Consider the following 16,486-nt stretch of genomic DNA (forward strand, 5'->3'; position numbering starts at 1 on the left):
TGATGACGATTTACAGGTGTGTGGCTCCCAACGTGCAGGGAAGCTCATAAATCCTGAACCGGTAGTTAACCCTGTCATATCCCACCCCTGTTAGATGGATATTCAGTTAGGGCACATTACTGAAAATGTGTAATGTTAGACAGCAAACCTTAGCACTAAGTTTAACTAATGGGAAATATAATTATAAAATGATTATATATCATTTGCATTTCATATCCATAGTGCACTCATGTCCTGATGGAAAGATCTACTATGACTGCCAATCTCATGTACTTGGCTTGCCATCAGCTGAAATAAACTGTGAACTAACATGTACAAATATTGCTATGAACTTTACCTGTACACCTTCTCCACCATGTTTGAATGGTTGCATCTGTCCCCCTGGGTAAGTGACACCAAAAGTCAGAGTGTGGGATACAGCAAATGTATTCAAAGATCAGATGAATATATGTTTCTCTGACTACTGTATTATTTTTAATTATTCCCAATTACTCTGATTGCAACGAGATTTCACAACAGTACTAGGCTTTTTAAGGCAAGAAATTTAATAGATAAGCTGTAGTCTTAACTATAGGCTTATCTATTAGATAAGAATTTATTAGAAGCCTCAAATGGACAAACACATTTTCAATAAAAAGTACTCTTTCTGAAAGTTCTAGGAGCAGCCTGAAAACACCAAAACATCAGCTGCAGCCTGATTGAGAATCTGTTTGTCCATTATACCATAAAGCTATGTGTAAAGATTCCAAGTTCAACTTTCCTGTTTTTCTGTTTTAAAGTATACCATGTGACCCAATAGTGATTTCTGTAGAATTCAAAAGCTATCTCTGCTCTGCTTTTTGACCATCGAGTCTACTAGAACAGAATTTATATCTGCTATTTCTATATAAAAAAAGATTACAAATAGTTACTTTTTTCAAATTTATGTTTTTACTATTTCAAAGGATGGCAGATCATAAAGGAAAATGTTATGTGCCTGATAGTTGTCCATGCATGTGGAAGGATTGGGAGTATATGTCAGGTGAAGTGATAGCTACCCCTTGTTATACATGGTAAGTGTGATTATTATACTTTAATTAACTTCAGTACTACATAGACTGTGACATGTTTTTATATGTGTTCTTTGTGTAACGATTTAAAATAATTTAATAATGACTGATGACCCTAATTAGGGTTATATATTGATGTATTATCTTGGCAACTCAGAAAATTACTCCAGAAAAATTGGTGGAAAACTCAATCAGTCAATCAATTAATCAATCAATCAGGGAAACAATCAGCTAGCATATCCAAGTAGTAAATGCAGAAGAGTCTTACTTCACCTTCAAAATTTAATAGCAATTTTTAAAAATAAAACACTTAAAATATAGATTAATGAATGAAGAAGAAAGTAGTTTGTCTAAAAGTCCATCATATAACATGATGAGTCTTAATCAATCTATCTAGAATAAATCTAGGGATATCTTAATAATTATTATAATGCAGAAATATAAATTGTGTAGTCTTCCAAATGCTTGTCTTAGTATTAAACTTTTTTAAACTTCACAAATGACCAAGTTCCTAGAAACATCAAAGTAGTAAGGTCAATTAAAATATGAATGTATATGAGGACTTCCAAAAGGATCTTATCAAACTGCACCATGAACATGCAAATGGCAGATATTCAGCACAAGAATATTACAATTGTTGCAGCTCAAGGTAAAAAATACTTAATTAATGATGCAGTTTACATTGGAAATGATTGGCAAGAAGAGATCTTGGATTGTAATGGATGTTTTAAGGAAACAATGCAGCAAGAAATTGCTTTGCGGCACATTTATTTAATCTATTTTCTTCTGTTTATTCCAATATTAATAGTGTGTACTATATGTGTGTGTATTTCTACTACAGCACCCACCTTATAGAATATTCTCCCTCCAGAGACTAGGATGCCCCCAATTTTGCTGGCCTGTAGGGCTTTAAAGGTTAACACTAACATCTTAAATTGGCTCACTGGCAACCAGTGCTGATATTTTCATTCATATGTAGAAAACATTTTAATCCAAATACACATGGACCAATGGAGCCACCATTTACTCAATTATGTTAGCCAGAAATGGAATATGTGAGGTTATCATATAAATTTTCAATTAAAAAAAATCCCTTATAACTTATAATTGTCTCTTTTAAGCATACAAAGATGCAATGAATAAATTGTTGATTATCTACCTTGAATTTGAACTAGCAAAGAAGGGCAAGGGTCTTTGGTCACCCTATCCACATCCTCAGGATCTACAAGTATATTGGAGATGATTCGAAATACATTAGATATAAAATATATTCATATAGAATTCACACATATATAGCATATAAATGGAGCCATGGTAGCACAGTGGTTAGAATGCAGTATTGCAGCCTAACTCTGCCCATAGCCAGGAGTTCGATCCTGACTGGCTCAAGGTTGATTCATCCTTCCGTCCTTCCCAGGATGGTAAAATGAGCACCCAAACTGCTCAGAGAGTACTGTAAAACAGTTTGGAGCGGTGTATAACTCTAAGTGCTAGTGCTAAGTGTCATAAATATATTTGGGATTTTGCTATTTTATGTATGTGTGTGTGTGTGTGTGTGTATATATATATATATATATATATACATACATACATACATAGATATAGATATATAAATATATATATATATTTATGAGAAAATCTTGATTCTCCCACTTACACCACAGTATTTGCCGACGTGGCATATTTAATTGTACATACTATCCTTGTCCTGCTGTGTGTACAGTCTATGGAGATCGGCATTATTATACCTTTGATGGGCTAGAATATGACTATGTGAGTGACTGTCAAATTTATTTGATAAAGGTAAGAAGACTTTTTTTTTTTTTTGCCTTTTTGTACGCAGAGTAATAAATTCTACAAACATTGCATTGAACAGCTATGTGGATGGAGTTTACTCTGTTTACTTCAAATTATGAAATAGTATTAGTGCAAGCCTTTCAACAAATACATTTTAGGTTCTTCTCTTTTTCCTGCTTTATGTATTTAATATGATCATTTCTTCCTGTCACTAAAATAACATTGTTAGTTGCCACACCACAGATTTTTAATGAAACCAGATAACCTGACAGCAATCAGGATGCTGTTCTTTATCATTTTGTGAAAACATGATGCTCATAAAGTACCAAGCATCAATTTTAAGCAAGAACTTGCGTTACTTTCTATGTTTCTTAATAGTTGTCAGACTTTTACAGCTATGATTAATTCAAACAAGTTTTGGTGAGGAAGATAGATTAGCAGAAAGATGACAATACAAAAATTCTAGTGAGTACTCTACTTCCAAATGCTTATCTATGCGTAGGCAAATCAACCCAGCAAGATTTTGTAGATTTTCTTGTGCTTCTTCTGGAAGCCTGCCTCTTTCATGAAGGCAAGGTGACTCTATCTGTTGATTGCTTGGAAGTTGCTACTAGAGCACTTATCATAGTGAGCACCTATAATGAATTCTCACAATAGTGGATCTTAATTTGATACCTACAATTTATTTATTTATTATTGAAAGAAGCATAACAGAAATATAAGAATTTATCTATTTATTTGTGAAAGCTGAAATTTTGCATTCTGATCTTATTTTATCCAGTTTTTATTTATTTATCATTCTTGTATACAGATGTACTGCATATCTCAACTGTTCCTAGTAATAACAAACACATAAAATATTCATGGTAAATCAATTTAACTTTAATTGATCAAATTAAATTAAATTAATAATAATAATAAAGCTATATATCATCATAATAACAAACAGCATTTCGTTTTTGTTGAACTAAAAGATCTTTATCACATTTTATCACCGAAACTTTAGAACGCACAGACAATTGACTTACAAATGCACAATGCGCAAGAAAATTGAACCAGTTTTAACTGGTTAGCCAACATTCAAGGAATACACATTGCTACATAGCTTTCACATTTGTCTTTAGGTTTGCAAAATTTCTAACTAACTCCAATAGGGTCATCTTTTCTGTGGCATAATATAGTCTCCCCAACCAGTCAGAATTATCTGTAGGAACAAGGAGAAGAAAACAAATGATAAAATAATCATCACAATGTTGTGACATAACCTAAATAATGATTGCCTCAAATGTTGGCACACAAGTATAAGGGGTTTACATCATAACATTGTGAGTCTCATTTTGTCACAATTTGTCACATTTGCCAAATGCCTATATAGTTCTCAGAGTCTAAACATATCGAAAGCAGCAGCTCCACCAGCAATGTTAATGATGTATAGAGGGGGCATGCTGTAATATAAGTCTCTTTCTTTTTCTGAAGTATGGCTATCAATGCTTAGAAAGCAAATTCATGATTTCATAGGTATATGCTTTGCATGTAAGTAACCTCTTTGGGACATCAGGAGTTCTAAAGTTCAGGGAAGAAGTTGGCATTCATAAAAAAAAAGATAAGTGCCCCATTTCATGCAACTCTTTTATCTAACAAGCAAAATGACACAAGCGATGAAAATACTGTCTGTGTGGAATGATACTATTAGAATTAGCCTTTTTATTTTTTAGACAGGGGGAGTTCTCACCTCTCTAAAAGCCTTGCAAATGTTGCCTTTGGAGGAAGAACAATCAACTATTTCAAATAAATAACTAATTTGTTCTTAGTGTTTGGACCATATGCAACTGTTGAAGGATTTCTTGGCTTTACAAAAAGTTCATAGACTGTAGTCTAAGCCAGCTATTCTCAGACTATAACAAACTCCATCTGCACAGGAGAGATTTAGCAAAGCAATTTCCAGGCAAAAAGAGGTAGCAGGATTGTCTATTCTATATGAATCATATGTGGCCAAGTAAAGAAACAATACTGAAAAAAACCCCAGGCTTACATCATTGCATTCTTTCACCATCAGCTGTCTAGATAGTCAGTTAATCTATGTTTATTAATCATTTAGATATAATCAATTTTCAACAATATGATTGTCACATTCACCTGACACTTAAGATAACTAAGCTATTTCTGCAGAGTGAACAAACATGCAATAAAGAGGGTGTGGACTCATAATGTGGTGTTTGAGATATATAGCCACCAAATATTGTCACTGAACTAATTGCTTTCACAATAGAATTTTCTTAACTCCAGTCTCCATCTTTGTTTATGTAATTCTTTGCTTTGTAATTGATGTCTGTGTGTTTACTTGGCAGTATTTGATTTGGCCATGAGCCTTTTGGAATGCATTTTACTTCATCTGTTCCTTTTTCAGTGATTGTTATATCCTACTGTAAAAAAAGAGGTGTAACATTTTAATAAAGTTTAATAAGTTCCACCTGCTTGTTTTAAGAAGAAAGATCTCGGGGAGGTGAATTGGAAATCTTAATATATTGCTTTTAAATATAGGTTGCACAACAGCTAATTATAATTTGCAATTGCTTAAGTTGATTTTAATTAAAATAGTTTAATATACTCTGATTATGGGCTGTCCAGTCTTTTACTGTACTATCAGATAATCTTGATACAAGATTTTTTATTGCGTGACACAAAATATCATGATTCAAAACTTACTGGATTGGTAGTTGAGTCGGTATTGGCCATGGATATATGAAATGATATATTATACCTGCTGTAGTCTCTAATTTGAAGAAAAACAAAAATAGAGAAGTCCGTGAAAAACTTCTCTGTATAAGGCTCTTACCTCTGAATATTTCTCATGTGAGTGATTGTTTCACCCTGATTATTGCCAGGGCTGCCTTGTCTACAAACTATATAAAATTATATCATCTATCTGTTTATTCAGTCAGGCATACAACATATGGTCTCCATGGACACCTCTTTTGTAATTTTAATTATTTTGAAGTATTTTAAGACTGTTGGAAACAAGTAGGCAGCAATTTCTAGCTCTATAGTTATTTTCAATAATTATTCTAGGCCCTTTATAGGCCTGTAAATATTCTTTAAACATATCAATTTAATACTTAATGCAATGCTTCAGTTACAAGTTATGTTCACTGACCAGAGAAAAAGGTTAAGTACCAACAATAATATTGTGCCTTAATAATTGCATTGCTTTCAGCTCCAGTTCCAAACATGTACAGCAGCAGCCAAACTTTCTCAATCTGGTCTTCATATTAATTATAAATATATTTTACAGTTTCTATAATAATGATTGCAGAGTGAAGGCTCTGTGGTGAAAGAGATTGAACAATGTGATAGTTCTCTGGAAAATGACTTTTAGGGGATATTGAGTTTCATTGCAATAAATTAACTCATTTTACAGATTATTAAAATTTCACATTAATGAATTTTTTCAAGTCAAAAAAGTTGCTTTGTTTCTCTATTTGTGAGAAATATTCTGTTTTTCTGCCATTGGATGTCTAGTACAACTCATTAATATGATAAATTAATTAAATTAATTCCCAAATAGCTGGGTATAATATAATTATTCTGAATATCAATTTTTAAAGCAAATCTTTATAAAAATGTTTGTTGCTTTACATTTTTGAATTTAACTAGCTGTAAGTTATAGTGTCATCTGCCTTGTTTTGGAGGATTTTAATGGTCTGGATTAACGTTTAATATGCCCTCTTAACAAACTAGCATTTGTTTCAAATATCTAATATTTTTAAACAGAGGTTTATTAAATTGTCTCCTGCAATCTTCCAGACCAAAAAGGTAAGTGGAAGGAAAGTTAGATTTTCCCATTTTATTAAATTGGAGGAAAACGACGATTAACATCTATGGGAGAGAATAATAACAGTGGCTCTTTTGTTTTTCTCTCTCCCTAGAATGACGAATTAGAAAAGGCTGCAGATATTCCTATTGCCAACTATAGTTTTGAAAAGGAAGGTATTTGCACAGTGTGAGGCACATGGAAGGAGATACCTTTCAGATATACAGCAAGCAGTTCTTTGAGCTTGCAGACATATTAAAATGTAGTACAAAACTTAAGCTCACAGTTTAATATACTGCTAGCTCTCTTTTAGTTTTTGTATGAAAGGAAGCAAAATTAGTTTAATAACTACTACAAAAACTCTCCTGTGTGTCACCTTCAATTGGGCAAAAGGATGCATCACAGGACAACAATTATTGAATCAATATACCTCAAATGGATTTACTTAAAGAATGGGTCAATTACTCCTATAGGATTGAAATTTCAAGGATCTCCAGATCTGTTGTATAGGCAAAGTTTGGGCCACTGAAACACTGCTCTGGTCAGCCTTGGTCACATGATCATAATTTACAAGGCTCCCTGCTAGCTTCCCACTGGAAAAGTCAATGGAAGTCATTCCTGCTCCCACTGCTTTTTTTACCTGCCTGTGATCATTCTCTATTAGTTTGATGGATCTGTCACAGTGCAATCTGCATTTTTTCTTCTTTAAATATCATTTCCCCTTGATTGATAAATATTCTTACTGATTTCATCCTGAATATCCTAATGGTGTTCTTGATAAATCTTCAGTCATGGTTAGGTTTATTTTAACGCTGGAAAAACTCTTGTTGTCTCAGCCTGCAGCTATATACAGTATTTGGGGATTCCATTGGTCGTTTCCATATAGTTACAAAGAGAGTAAAAATGCTCTGAAAGTTTACAACGCAATAGATATGTCAAAAGAATAGACAAATAGAAAATTCCTGAACGGAATTTTCTTTTAACTAATCGGTGATCCTTACTCCAAAATAAGTTTCATTCCGACTCAGATCTGTAGAACTGGCCTGTAGACCAGGAATTCTTGCATAATTCTTTAAACTTTCATCCATGTACATTCTTATAGAGTTATATTCTACTGCCTAAGGATACAAGCATCAGTCTTGTTCATAGAATAATATTAAATGCATCTGCACTTATTTAAAAAGTATATAAAATAAACATCAGAATATTGTCAACTCTAAATTATGTACATTTCTTTCACTCTAGTCCTCATTCTGCTTTAAATGATAACATAAAATATCTGTGAAAACAGATTCATTGATCCCTTCATAAATGGAACACAGTACATATTTCTTAAATGACTTTTCAGAGTTTTGCAGGAGGAAAATGGCATTTTTTTCTTGTTTTCTTGTAGATACAGTAAAACATTGTTAGAGTTTTATTACTCGAAAATTGATACCCAAGCATTCCTAGAACTTAATCTTTGTACTATCATGTTTTTCATTAGGAACGGATTGCTGTAATGTAATCCAATAGATAATCAAGCTGATTCTTAGTAGAACAGAATTAAATAAATGATACAAAAGAGAACTGTTTACTATGAATATTGGCAGCATTCGTAATATATTTTGACTGAAATCAAAGAGAAGTAGCACCTTCCCTTGAACTACAATTTTTATATAAATCAAATAGCCCCTTTGTTTTATTTCTTAGAAGATTTATGCAGGACATTTGGCAGGTAAACAGAAAATGTACCTTCAATAAACAGGTATGCAGTTGATTTATAATGTGTATTTACAGAAATTGCTCATTATATACCTACAGTGATTTAGCCATCTAGTCCTGATATTTCCATTAGCTTCTACCCTCTGATATAGACAACTGTCTTTGATGCAGATCAGAGGATCTCCTGGCTATATTCTAAAATTTGGGATTGTGTATTATATATGAACAAAACTAGAAATCTTTCTTCAGCGGTATTCCAATTTTGGATTTTTTTGAGGGAAATATGTCTAGACACTGTGATACTTTTCTTGATTCTAATCCATCCATTCTTTATTATGGTCAGTGCCAGAATTCACATGTATGTTCTAAGTAAAAAAAAAAAATTATTTGTCCAAGCTCTTTAAACAGAAAGTATATTTAGTATGGAAGAAATTTCATTATTGAAAGCACATAACATTTGTACTTTTATACCAATGCTGAATAATGTCAATCAATGTAGGTTTTTGTATCAATATTTTAGATGATTCAATTTATAATAATACATTTGAAGTTGGAACTTTTTAATATAATCTCCTGGGATCCTGTAGTATAAAAGCATACTTTAGCCTGAAATATTATGAGAAGAAATATTTCATTTTCCCTGTGATAAACCCACTGACAACCCAAGCCAAAGTGCAGCATTATTAGAAAGGTAGGATGTGGAATTTTCCTCAATGATCTCCAGATAGCTCATGGAGCAACAAACACCCCCCGCCCCATGGGGGCTGATTTTATATTTCTTCCTAATTTGTAGCCCATCAAAAGAATTGGATGACACTTTTAATATTGTTTCCAGATTGTCTTTCAGTAGTTTTATTAGTTGTTGCAGCACCTTCTCTTTGTTTCATGGATTAACTTTATAAGGGACAATATTTAAACATATGATGTCAATTAAATTATACATCAATATGGTTAATCGCTAATGATTTTAAGACCCACAGTTAAGCTTGTTTTTTCAATTACATTCAGACAGAATAGCTGTTTTATTGAGCTATGATACACTTCATTTTGGAAATGCAGGACCATTCTGGTAACTTGCCTGGATTTTTCATCCTGTTTCCCTGTTGCTTAGTAACACCTTAGTATTGCAAAGAGACTGGTACAAAATTAGAGCCTGTCTTGTTTTGGTAGTTTAATGGAAAGATAGAAGATAGTCTTATAAGAAGCAAGGAAATCTTTCTGTTTTTCTTTCCTATTGCTATAAATTGGCTTCACGTGACAGATAATGCTTCTTTTTTGTGTTTTGCCTTAAAAGGAAAATCTACCTCTGAATCAGTGATTACATAACAAAATATAAATATAGCGTTTCGTTATTCATCTCTGAGGCTGTATCAAGAAAGTTTAAGGGGACAGGGAAGTCCCTATTCAGACATGAGGAAACGTTTTTCTTCTTTTTCATAGCAAGGAGCCCATCTACAAACTGAGGAATGGAGTTTTGCTCAGTAGTAGAGATGATTGTACACAGAAATTATCTCCTCAGTCTCTGCACTTAAAGCAACTGCAATTGGAAGATTTCTGCATGAGGATTTGGAAGATTGCTGGCAGCTAGAACTATGGTTTTACAAAATCCTTAACCATGTGTTTGTTTAATATGTTACAATGGTTGTTGGCATATACAAGGAGTTCTCTACTTACTACGGTTCATTTAGTGACGGTTCAAAGTTACAAAGGCACTGAAAAAAATGACTTATGACCATTTTCACATTTATAAACTTTGAAGCATTCCCATGATCATGTGATCAAAATTCAGATGCTTGAAAATTGATTCATACTTATGGCCATTGCTGTGTCTAAGGTCATGTGATCCTCTTTTGCAACTTTCTGGCAAGCAAAGTCAATGGGGAAGCCAGATTCACTTAACAACTAGTTTACTAACTTAGTGATTCACTTAACTAACCTAGTGATTCACTTAACAAAGAAAGTCGTAAAATGGGGCAAAACTCACTTAACAAGTGTCTCACTTAACAACAGAAATTTGGGGCTCAATTGTGGTCGTAAGTCGAGGAATACTTGTAAAGGTCCCCTTAATGTGTAAATTATCACACTAAATTAAAAGCAAACAAGGATTAATGTAACTGAAGACTAAATGATCAAATTGTATGGCTTTTAAGGTTGATTGGAAATCTGAGCAGTCTTCTAAAAAAATTAATGAATTAACAAACATGTTGACATTAAAAACTGCTTTCCATGTGGTATGTATACAATAATGAGGCCGGCTGCCCACTTTAATTTGTACCTTTAAAATATTTTGTGGCAATATTTACATGTTTTAACATTTAAACATTTAATTCATTGATGTTCTTTTTGTATTTTCTTTTAAAATGTTAGTATCTTGGTGACATTTGTGTAAAGTAACATATTACTTCCACATATAAAACAATGGAATTTTTTTTTAGGGCAGATCCAGATTTAAATCTCCAGTCATTAGATCTATTACTACTTCTATGTTGTCATCCTCCTCCTCCTCCTCCTCCTCCTCCTCCTCCTCTCATTATCATTTTCTTTCACAGTTTCCAAATTTTATTTCTACTTCATTTGAGATGCTGATATTAAAGCATTTAGGATTTTAGGCCTGTAGTATCTGAAGACACATCTCTTCCCATATAGTCTTGTCAACACGCAAAAGGCATAATTGGAAGCACTGCCCTCCCATGCTAACGTGCAGTGTAGTTAAAAAAAAAAAAAAAAAGAAGCCTCCAAGGATCAGTTGAGAGGAGGGGAAAAAAGCCTCATCAGCTGGGAGGAGAAAGAAGAGAAAAGGGCAGGATCGGCCCTCCCACCACCACTGTGCTTTTCTCTCCTTTTTCTTTCAGCTGATTGGCGCTGCAGGCCTCAGCTGGTGTGGGAAAAGCTTCACACGCATTACGTGCATGTGCATGCACCTGTGATCACCGAACCGGTAGTGGAAACAGGTAGGACCCCACTGCTGAAGGGATTAAAGGTAGTGCCAATTGTGTAGTGCTATCTTACACTTGTAGGTACACAGAACATGTGGCAAAGACCTTTTAGTCTGCTTCCTCCTGATTTTTATATAGCACTTTTAATATAATCTTTCCTTGGAAAGCTCTGTTTTCAAGTTTGCACACCAATATGTTAAATAAAAAAAATATTTGGTTCTTTTCTGATTTTAGTAAAATATCATAATAGATGATGATGATGCCATCCATTCAGTTGATTCTGACTCTTGGCGACTCTATGGGCCGGATCTATCCACATCTTCCAATCTTGCATTATTCCTTTTAGTTTTTCTATGCTCTTGCTGGTGTCAATTTTGATGGTATCCAGCCACTGTGTCCTTTGGTGGACTGGTTTCCTTTTACCGCTAACTCTTCCAAAAATAATTGCTTTCTCCAGTGAATTCCCCTCATGACATGGCCAAAGTAAGTGAGAAGCTGTTTCATTATTTTTCCTTCTCCAGAACCATAGCTCAAATGAGTCGATTTTCTTTCCACTAATTACATATTTGATTTTTCCTGTTTAAATAGTTAACAGAACAAAATGGTAAAATTTTCTGAGTGGTATAGCATCTTAGGCTGTAGGAATAAACATATAAATAACCATTTCAATTCAAATAATTCATTTTGTTGTAAAGTATCAAACTTTAAAGACCGAACAATAGTGCCACTTTCTCTTCAAATTCTTCCTGTTTTGAAAGTAACATTATTCTTTCTGTGCTTTTTCCTTATAAGTAAGTATTTTGTATGCTGAAAATAATCACAAGTAGATCAGAGTCCTTTCACACTTTCTTTTCAAAATAGGTAAATGTCTGTAAGTCAGGAAAGCAGCTTATTTCAGTTCCCATCTTAATTTTCAAGCCTTATTTCTCATTCTGGGACAGACTGAACCACTGAAGGTTTTTTGGAGCATTCAGCCTACTCTGAAACGTTATATGGTTGGCAAGATCCGAAAAGGGCACCAATGCCATAGATTATATTTCTGGTGGTATTTTTTAAAGGACAGATTATAAAACTAAAAAGAAAGGGAAGACCACTGTTATGTTCAATCTGATAATACACTTACAAATCTGCCTTAGAAAACATCCTTAAAGAAATGGTTATTAACTCCATCATCAATACTGAAATAATATTTTCATGTTCAAAATGATTTGGTTTCACCTCATTCCAACTTCAGTAAAACAAGGGTCCTTTATACAGTATGAAACTCAGAGAGTAACATTTATTTCTTTGCAATCTGGCTGATCAAGGTTTATAGCTAGGTCAACCTGACATCACTTGATTTAGAACTGCATTAACTCAAGTTAACCCAGAAAACTTCCCAAGACAGTTGTAGTCCAGTTAAGGGAATGTACTGCCTGACAATACCTTATGTAGATGTTGCAATGCTCTGTCACTATGTTTGTACATAACGATTATTTCTCCTTCACAGAGTGTTGACAGTTCAAACTTGTCTCTAATTGTTCAAAATAAGAAGTGCTTCGATAATGACATCGTTTGTTCAAAAGATTTGTTGCTAACTATTGGAGACTCTGAAATTTTTTTCAGTGAATCTCTAGACATAGAGGTAAGTTTAATTTCCCCTTTTTGAAGTTATTGACTGAAGCTCACTTGATTATTAAAATATTGCTTTTTTACACCAACTATATGTACAACATATAAACACATATTATTTTATAACAAAACAAAGTTTATCTTTTCCTCATAGACTTCTATTATAGAAGTTCTATACAATCCCTATTAAACTGGATGTCACAGAACCTCTCTGCTGCCAAATTCTCCTTTCCCTGAATTTAATAAGGAGCTACTAGGTTTCTGGGATAGGACTGGCAGCCTCCCTAGACAACACAAAATTTAATTTAATTAAATAGAAAGTTTAAAAAATGGCAGTGGTGGTAGGTTAGAATAAATGTTTAATTTTTCTGTCAGGTTCTGTGGTTTGAACTTCAGCAAAAAAAAACAAAAACAAAACCCTAAACTTTAATATTTTGATAGGAAAAACAACATTATTTTCTAAAGTTCCCTGTGATGAAAAAGTCAATCCTATTAAAATTTTTCACAATCAGCAGTTTAAGTTCAGACATGTACTCTCATGTGTTCCAACTATTGATCTACAATGTTCAGTAGAGGTTCTTCATTCAAACCGAATACAAGTACCTGCTTCAGGTATAATCAAAAGCTTCTGAAAGTAATAGGTCATCTGTATGATGTATCCCTGAAATTTTGGAAATTTCTTTTAATTTAAATTGCTTCACTTTGTGGCTTGAAACTGGTTTGTGTCACTTCCTTTGAAAGGTAAAAACCTTAATGAATATTAGTAGTTAATTGTTATTTGTATTGTCATGGAATGTTTAACATGTTATAATTCGGATGCATTGCAAAGAAATGCTTGCTATAGGAAAATATTTTTTTAAAAAATACAATAATACAACAACTGTGAGGGGTGTGTGTGAGGCAACTATTGCCCCTTTATGACATGGAATTCAACTCCCAGAATTTCTGAGTCAGCCCTGGTTTATTATCTTTCTTGGATTGAGAGCTACATATGGATTTTGTGGAATATGTTGGCTAATTGAAGTAGAGACAAACTAATTATCGGTAAAGTGGAAAGAAGTGTGCAAAAGTACACTTTGTCCTTAATCTAAATATACATTCCTAATTAATGTGAATTTATCACATATCCCAAGTGCAAAGCTGTTTACTTAAAAACAAGTAAAGAATATTGTAGACATGGCTTCATAACAATGTACTTATAATATTTTGGAATTGTATTTGATTAAAAATGGATATGAATCAGCAGTGCAATAAGGTTGTAAAAATGCATTTTTAGATGTCATTTTTGGAATTAAGATTTCCAAATCATTGAAAGAAATACTGAAATGTGATACTGCGTTATTTAGACTCCACCTTGTGTTTAATTCTGGGCACTATACTTAAAAAGTAATTCAAAACTGGGTCAGGTTCTGAGAAGCTTAAATGTTTAAAAACTAGTAGGGCAAATGAAGACAGATTGAAGGAATCGGCTAATGTTAGCCTTGACAAGAAAGGATTAAAAAGGAAAAATGATTGGGAACATCAAATATTTGAAAGGATATCATTGAGAAAATAAATATTTGAAAGGATATCATTGAGAAAATTAATAATAATTCTCCTTTGTTCCTAGTTGCAGGATCAGGAATAATAAAATTAAGTGTCTAGGCAGAAAGATTTCAGCTGAATGTCAAAAAGAAAAAAAAACCATATGTGACTGCCTCATTAGCATCATTAGTACCTTACAAGTATCTATTATTTATAGGGGATGCTAAGGAGACATGGAGAGAAATCCAAGTATCAAGTTTGGAAAGCTGGATATTATGTAGCAATACATTTTCCAGAGGAAGAGTTCACGGTACTGTGGGACAGGAAGACGACAATGCATATCAAAGTTGGAGCTCGATGGAAGGTGAATCAGTGTGAAGCTAAGTCACAATAACAATAGCAAGCAGGATGACTATTCTACAAACAAGTTGATTTATTCCTGAATTATGCTTGATATAATTAAAACAAGTTCATAATAATTTGCAAAGTATATTTTGTAATATTAATTATATAGCCAAGTGCTCCATGAAAAATATACAGGTATACAGGTAGTCCTCAGCTAACAACCACAACAGAGACCAGAATTTCCACTGCTAAGCAAGGTGGTTGCTGATACACAATTTTACGACCTATTTGCCACAGATGTTAAGTGAATCACTGCAGTTATTAAGCAAATCCGGCTTCCCCCATTAACTTTGCTTGTTAGAAGCTGGCTAGAAAGTTTGCAAATGACGATCACATGACTATGGGACACTGTAGCTCACAGGTGTCAGGCTTGATCCTGTCATGTGACATATCATGTCATATCGTGACATTTTTTTACCTTTATGAAGCCCGAGTGGGCGTGGCCTGCCTGTATATTTTTCGGCTTAATACACCATAAGTTCCAAAAGTTCTCCTACTTCAGAGGTGCTATTCAGCAGGTTCTGACCAGTTCTGGAGAACCGGTAGCAGAAATTTTGAGTAGTTCAGAAAACTAGCAAATACTACCTCTGACTGGCCCCATGCCCATCTATTCTCTGCCTCCCGAGTCCCAGCTGTTTGGCTGGGTCTTCTTTTGTTGCCCTGCCCAGGAGAACAGAGCTGGAAAGCAGGTTAGTGGGGTGGGGAGGGAATGGGATTTTTGCAGTAACCTTCCCTCAGGAGTGAGGAGGGAATGGAGATTTCACAGCATCCTTCCCCTGCCACGCCCACCAAGCCACACCACACCCACCAAGCCACGTCCATAGAACCTGTAGTAAAAATTTTTGAATCCCACCACTGTTCTACTCGTAAGAAATGGAAATGGAAGTATGGTTTCAAGAAAATGTGTGCTTTACATTCTTTTAGACTAAAAATTATTCTTTTTTGAGCTTGGATTTGCTGCATATTCATGGCCCATGCTGTTATATCACTTGATCTTACTATCCTGGATTCAAAGAGGAAAAAATTGAATTGCAAGCTGTGACAGAGATGTTTTCCCCCACCACCACCACCATAATGAAAATAGTTGAAACATTTTCTTTTTTAAAAACACAGTCCTTTAACTGACACATGTTATCATTGGCATTCAGTGATACATTCATCTTTAATGAACTGTGAGGATGCCATGAATTTCATGACATCATTTGCTCCCCTCTTGTCTTCCTCATTTATGCCACATTTTCTTATGCAAGAAGTAGAAACACAATTCTTTCTGATTTAAATCCACTTATACTGCTTGTGATGTTTTCATTGCTAAAGCTGTTTAATTATGTTAACAGTTTTCTGCTGTTAGAATCATAAAAACTCTGGAAATAGCCTGATACTGAGACAGTCTTAGGCTAAGATTGCTGACATTGACTGGCACTGGTTTTTCATGTTTTTAGCAAGAATCCTCTGGTCCTATCTGGAGATGTTTGATTAGTTTTAAAGTAATTTGCACTATAAGAATAAGAGGATCACTAGTATATCACTAGTAAGCACAGGCTGTGAAAGTAAAAAAACAATAAACAGAAAAAGTAAAACAGTTATAGAAAACATTACATTTTCCCAAAAGGTAGCCTAAATTGTGTCTGTTTTGTGAGTATTAAATC

General features: G+C 33.8%; 1 protein-coding gene across 1 annotated transcript in view; it reads left to right on the plus strand.

Moving 5' to 3' along the window:
• The window catches only part of OTOGL (otogelin like), a 95,964-nt gene that overhangs the window by 26,597 nt on the left and 52,881 nt on the right, over window positions 1–16,486 (plus strand). Inside the window, exons 20-24 of the mRNA XM_026667629.2 lie at window positions 223–385; window positions 945–1,052; window positions 2,714–2,852; window positions 12,787–12,921; window positions 14,650–14,796. Of these exons, the coding sequence (XP_026523414.2) occupies window positions 223–385; window positions 945–1,052; window positions 2,714–2,852; window positions 12,787–12,921; window positions 14,650–14,796 (692 nt within the window). The remainder of the gene's footprint in view (window positions 1–222; window positions 386–944; window positions 1,053–2,713; window positions 2,853–12,786; window positions 12,922–14,649; window positions 14,797–16,486) is intronic.

The sequence above is a fragment of the Notechis scutatus genome, chromosome 6, assembly GCF_049901735.1.
Source record: "Notechis scutatus isolate UNSWTSFEM ecotype Mainland chromosome 6, rNotScu1.2, whole genome shotgun sequence".
NCBI classification, from domain to species: Eukaryota; Metazoa; Chordata; class Lepidosauria; order Squamata; family Elapidae; genus Notechis; species Notechis scutatus.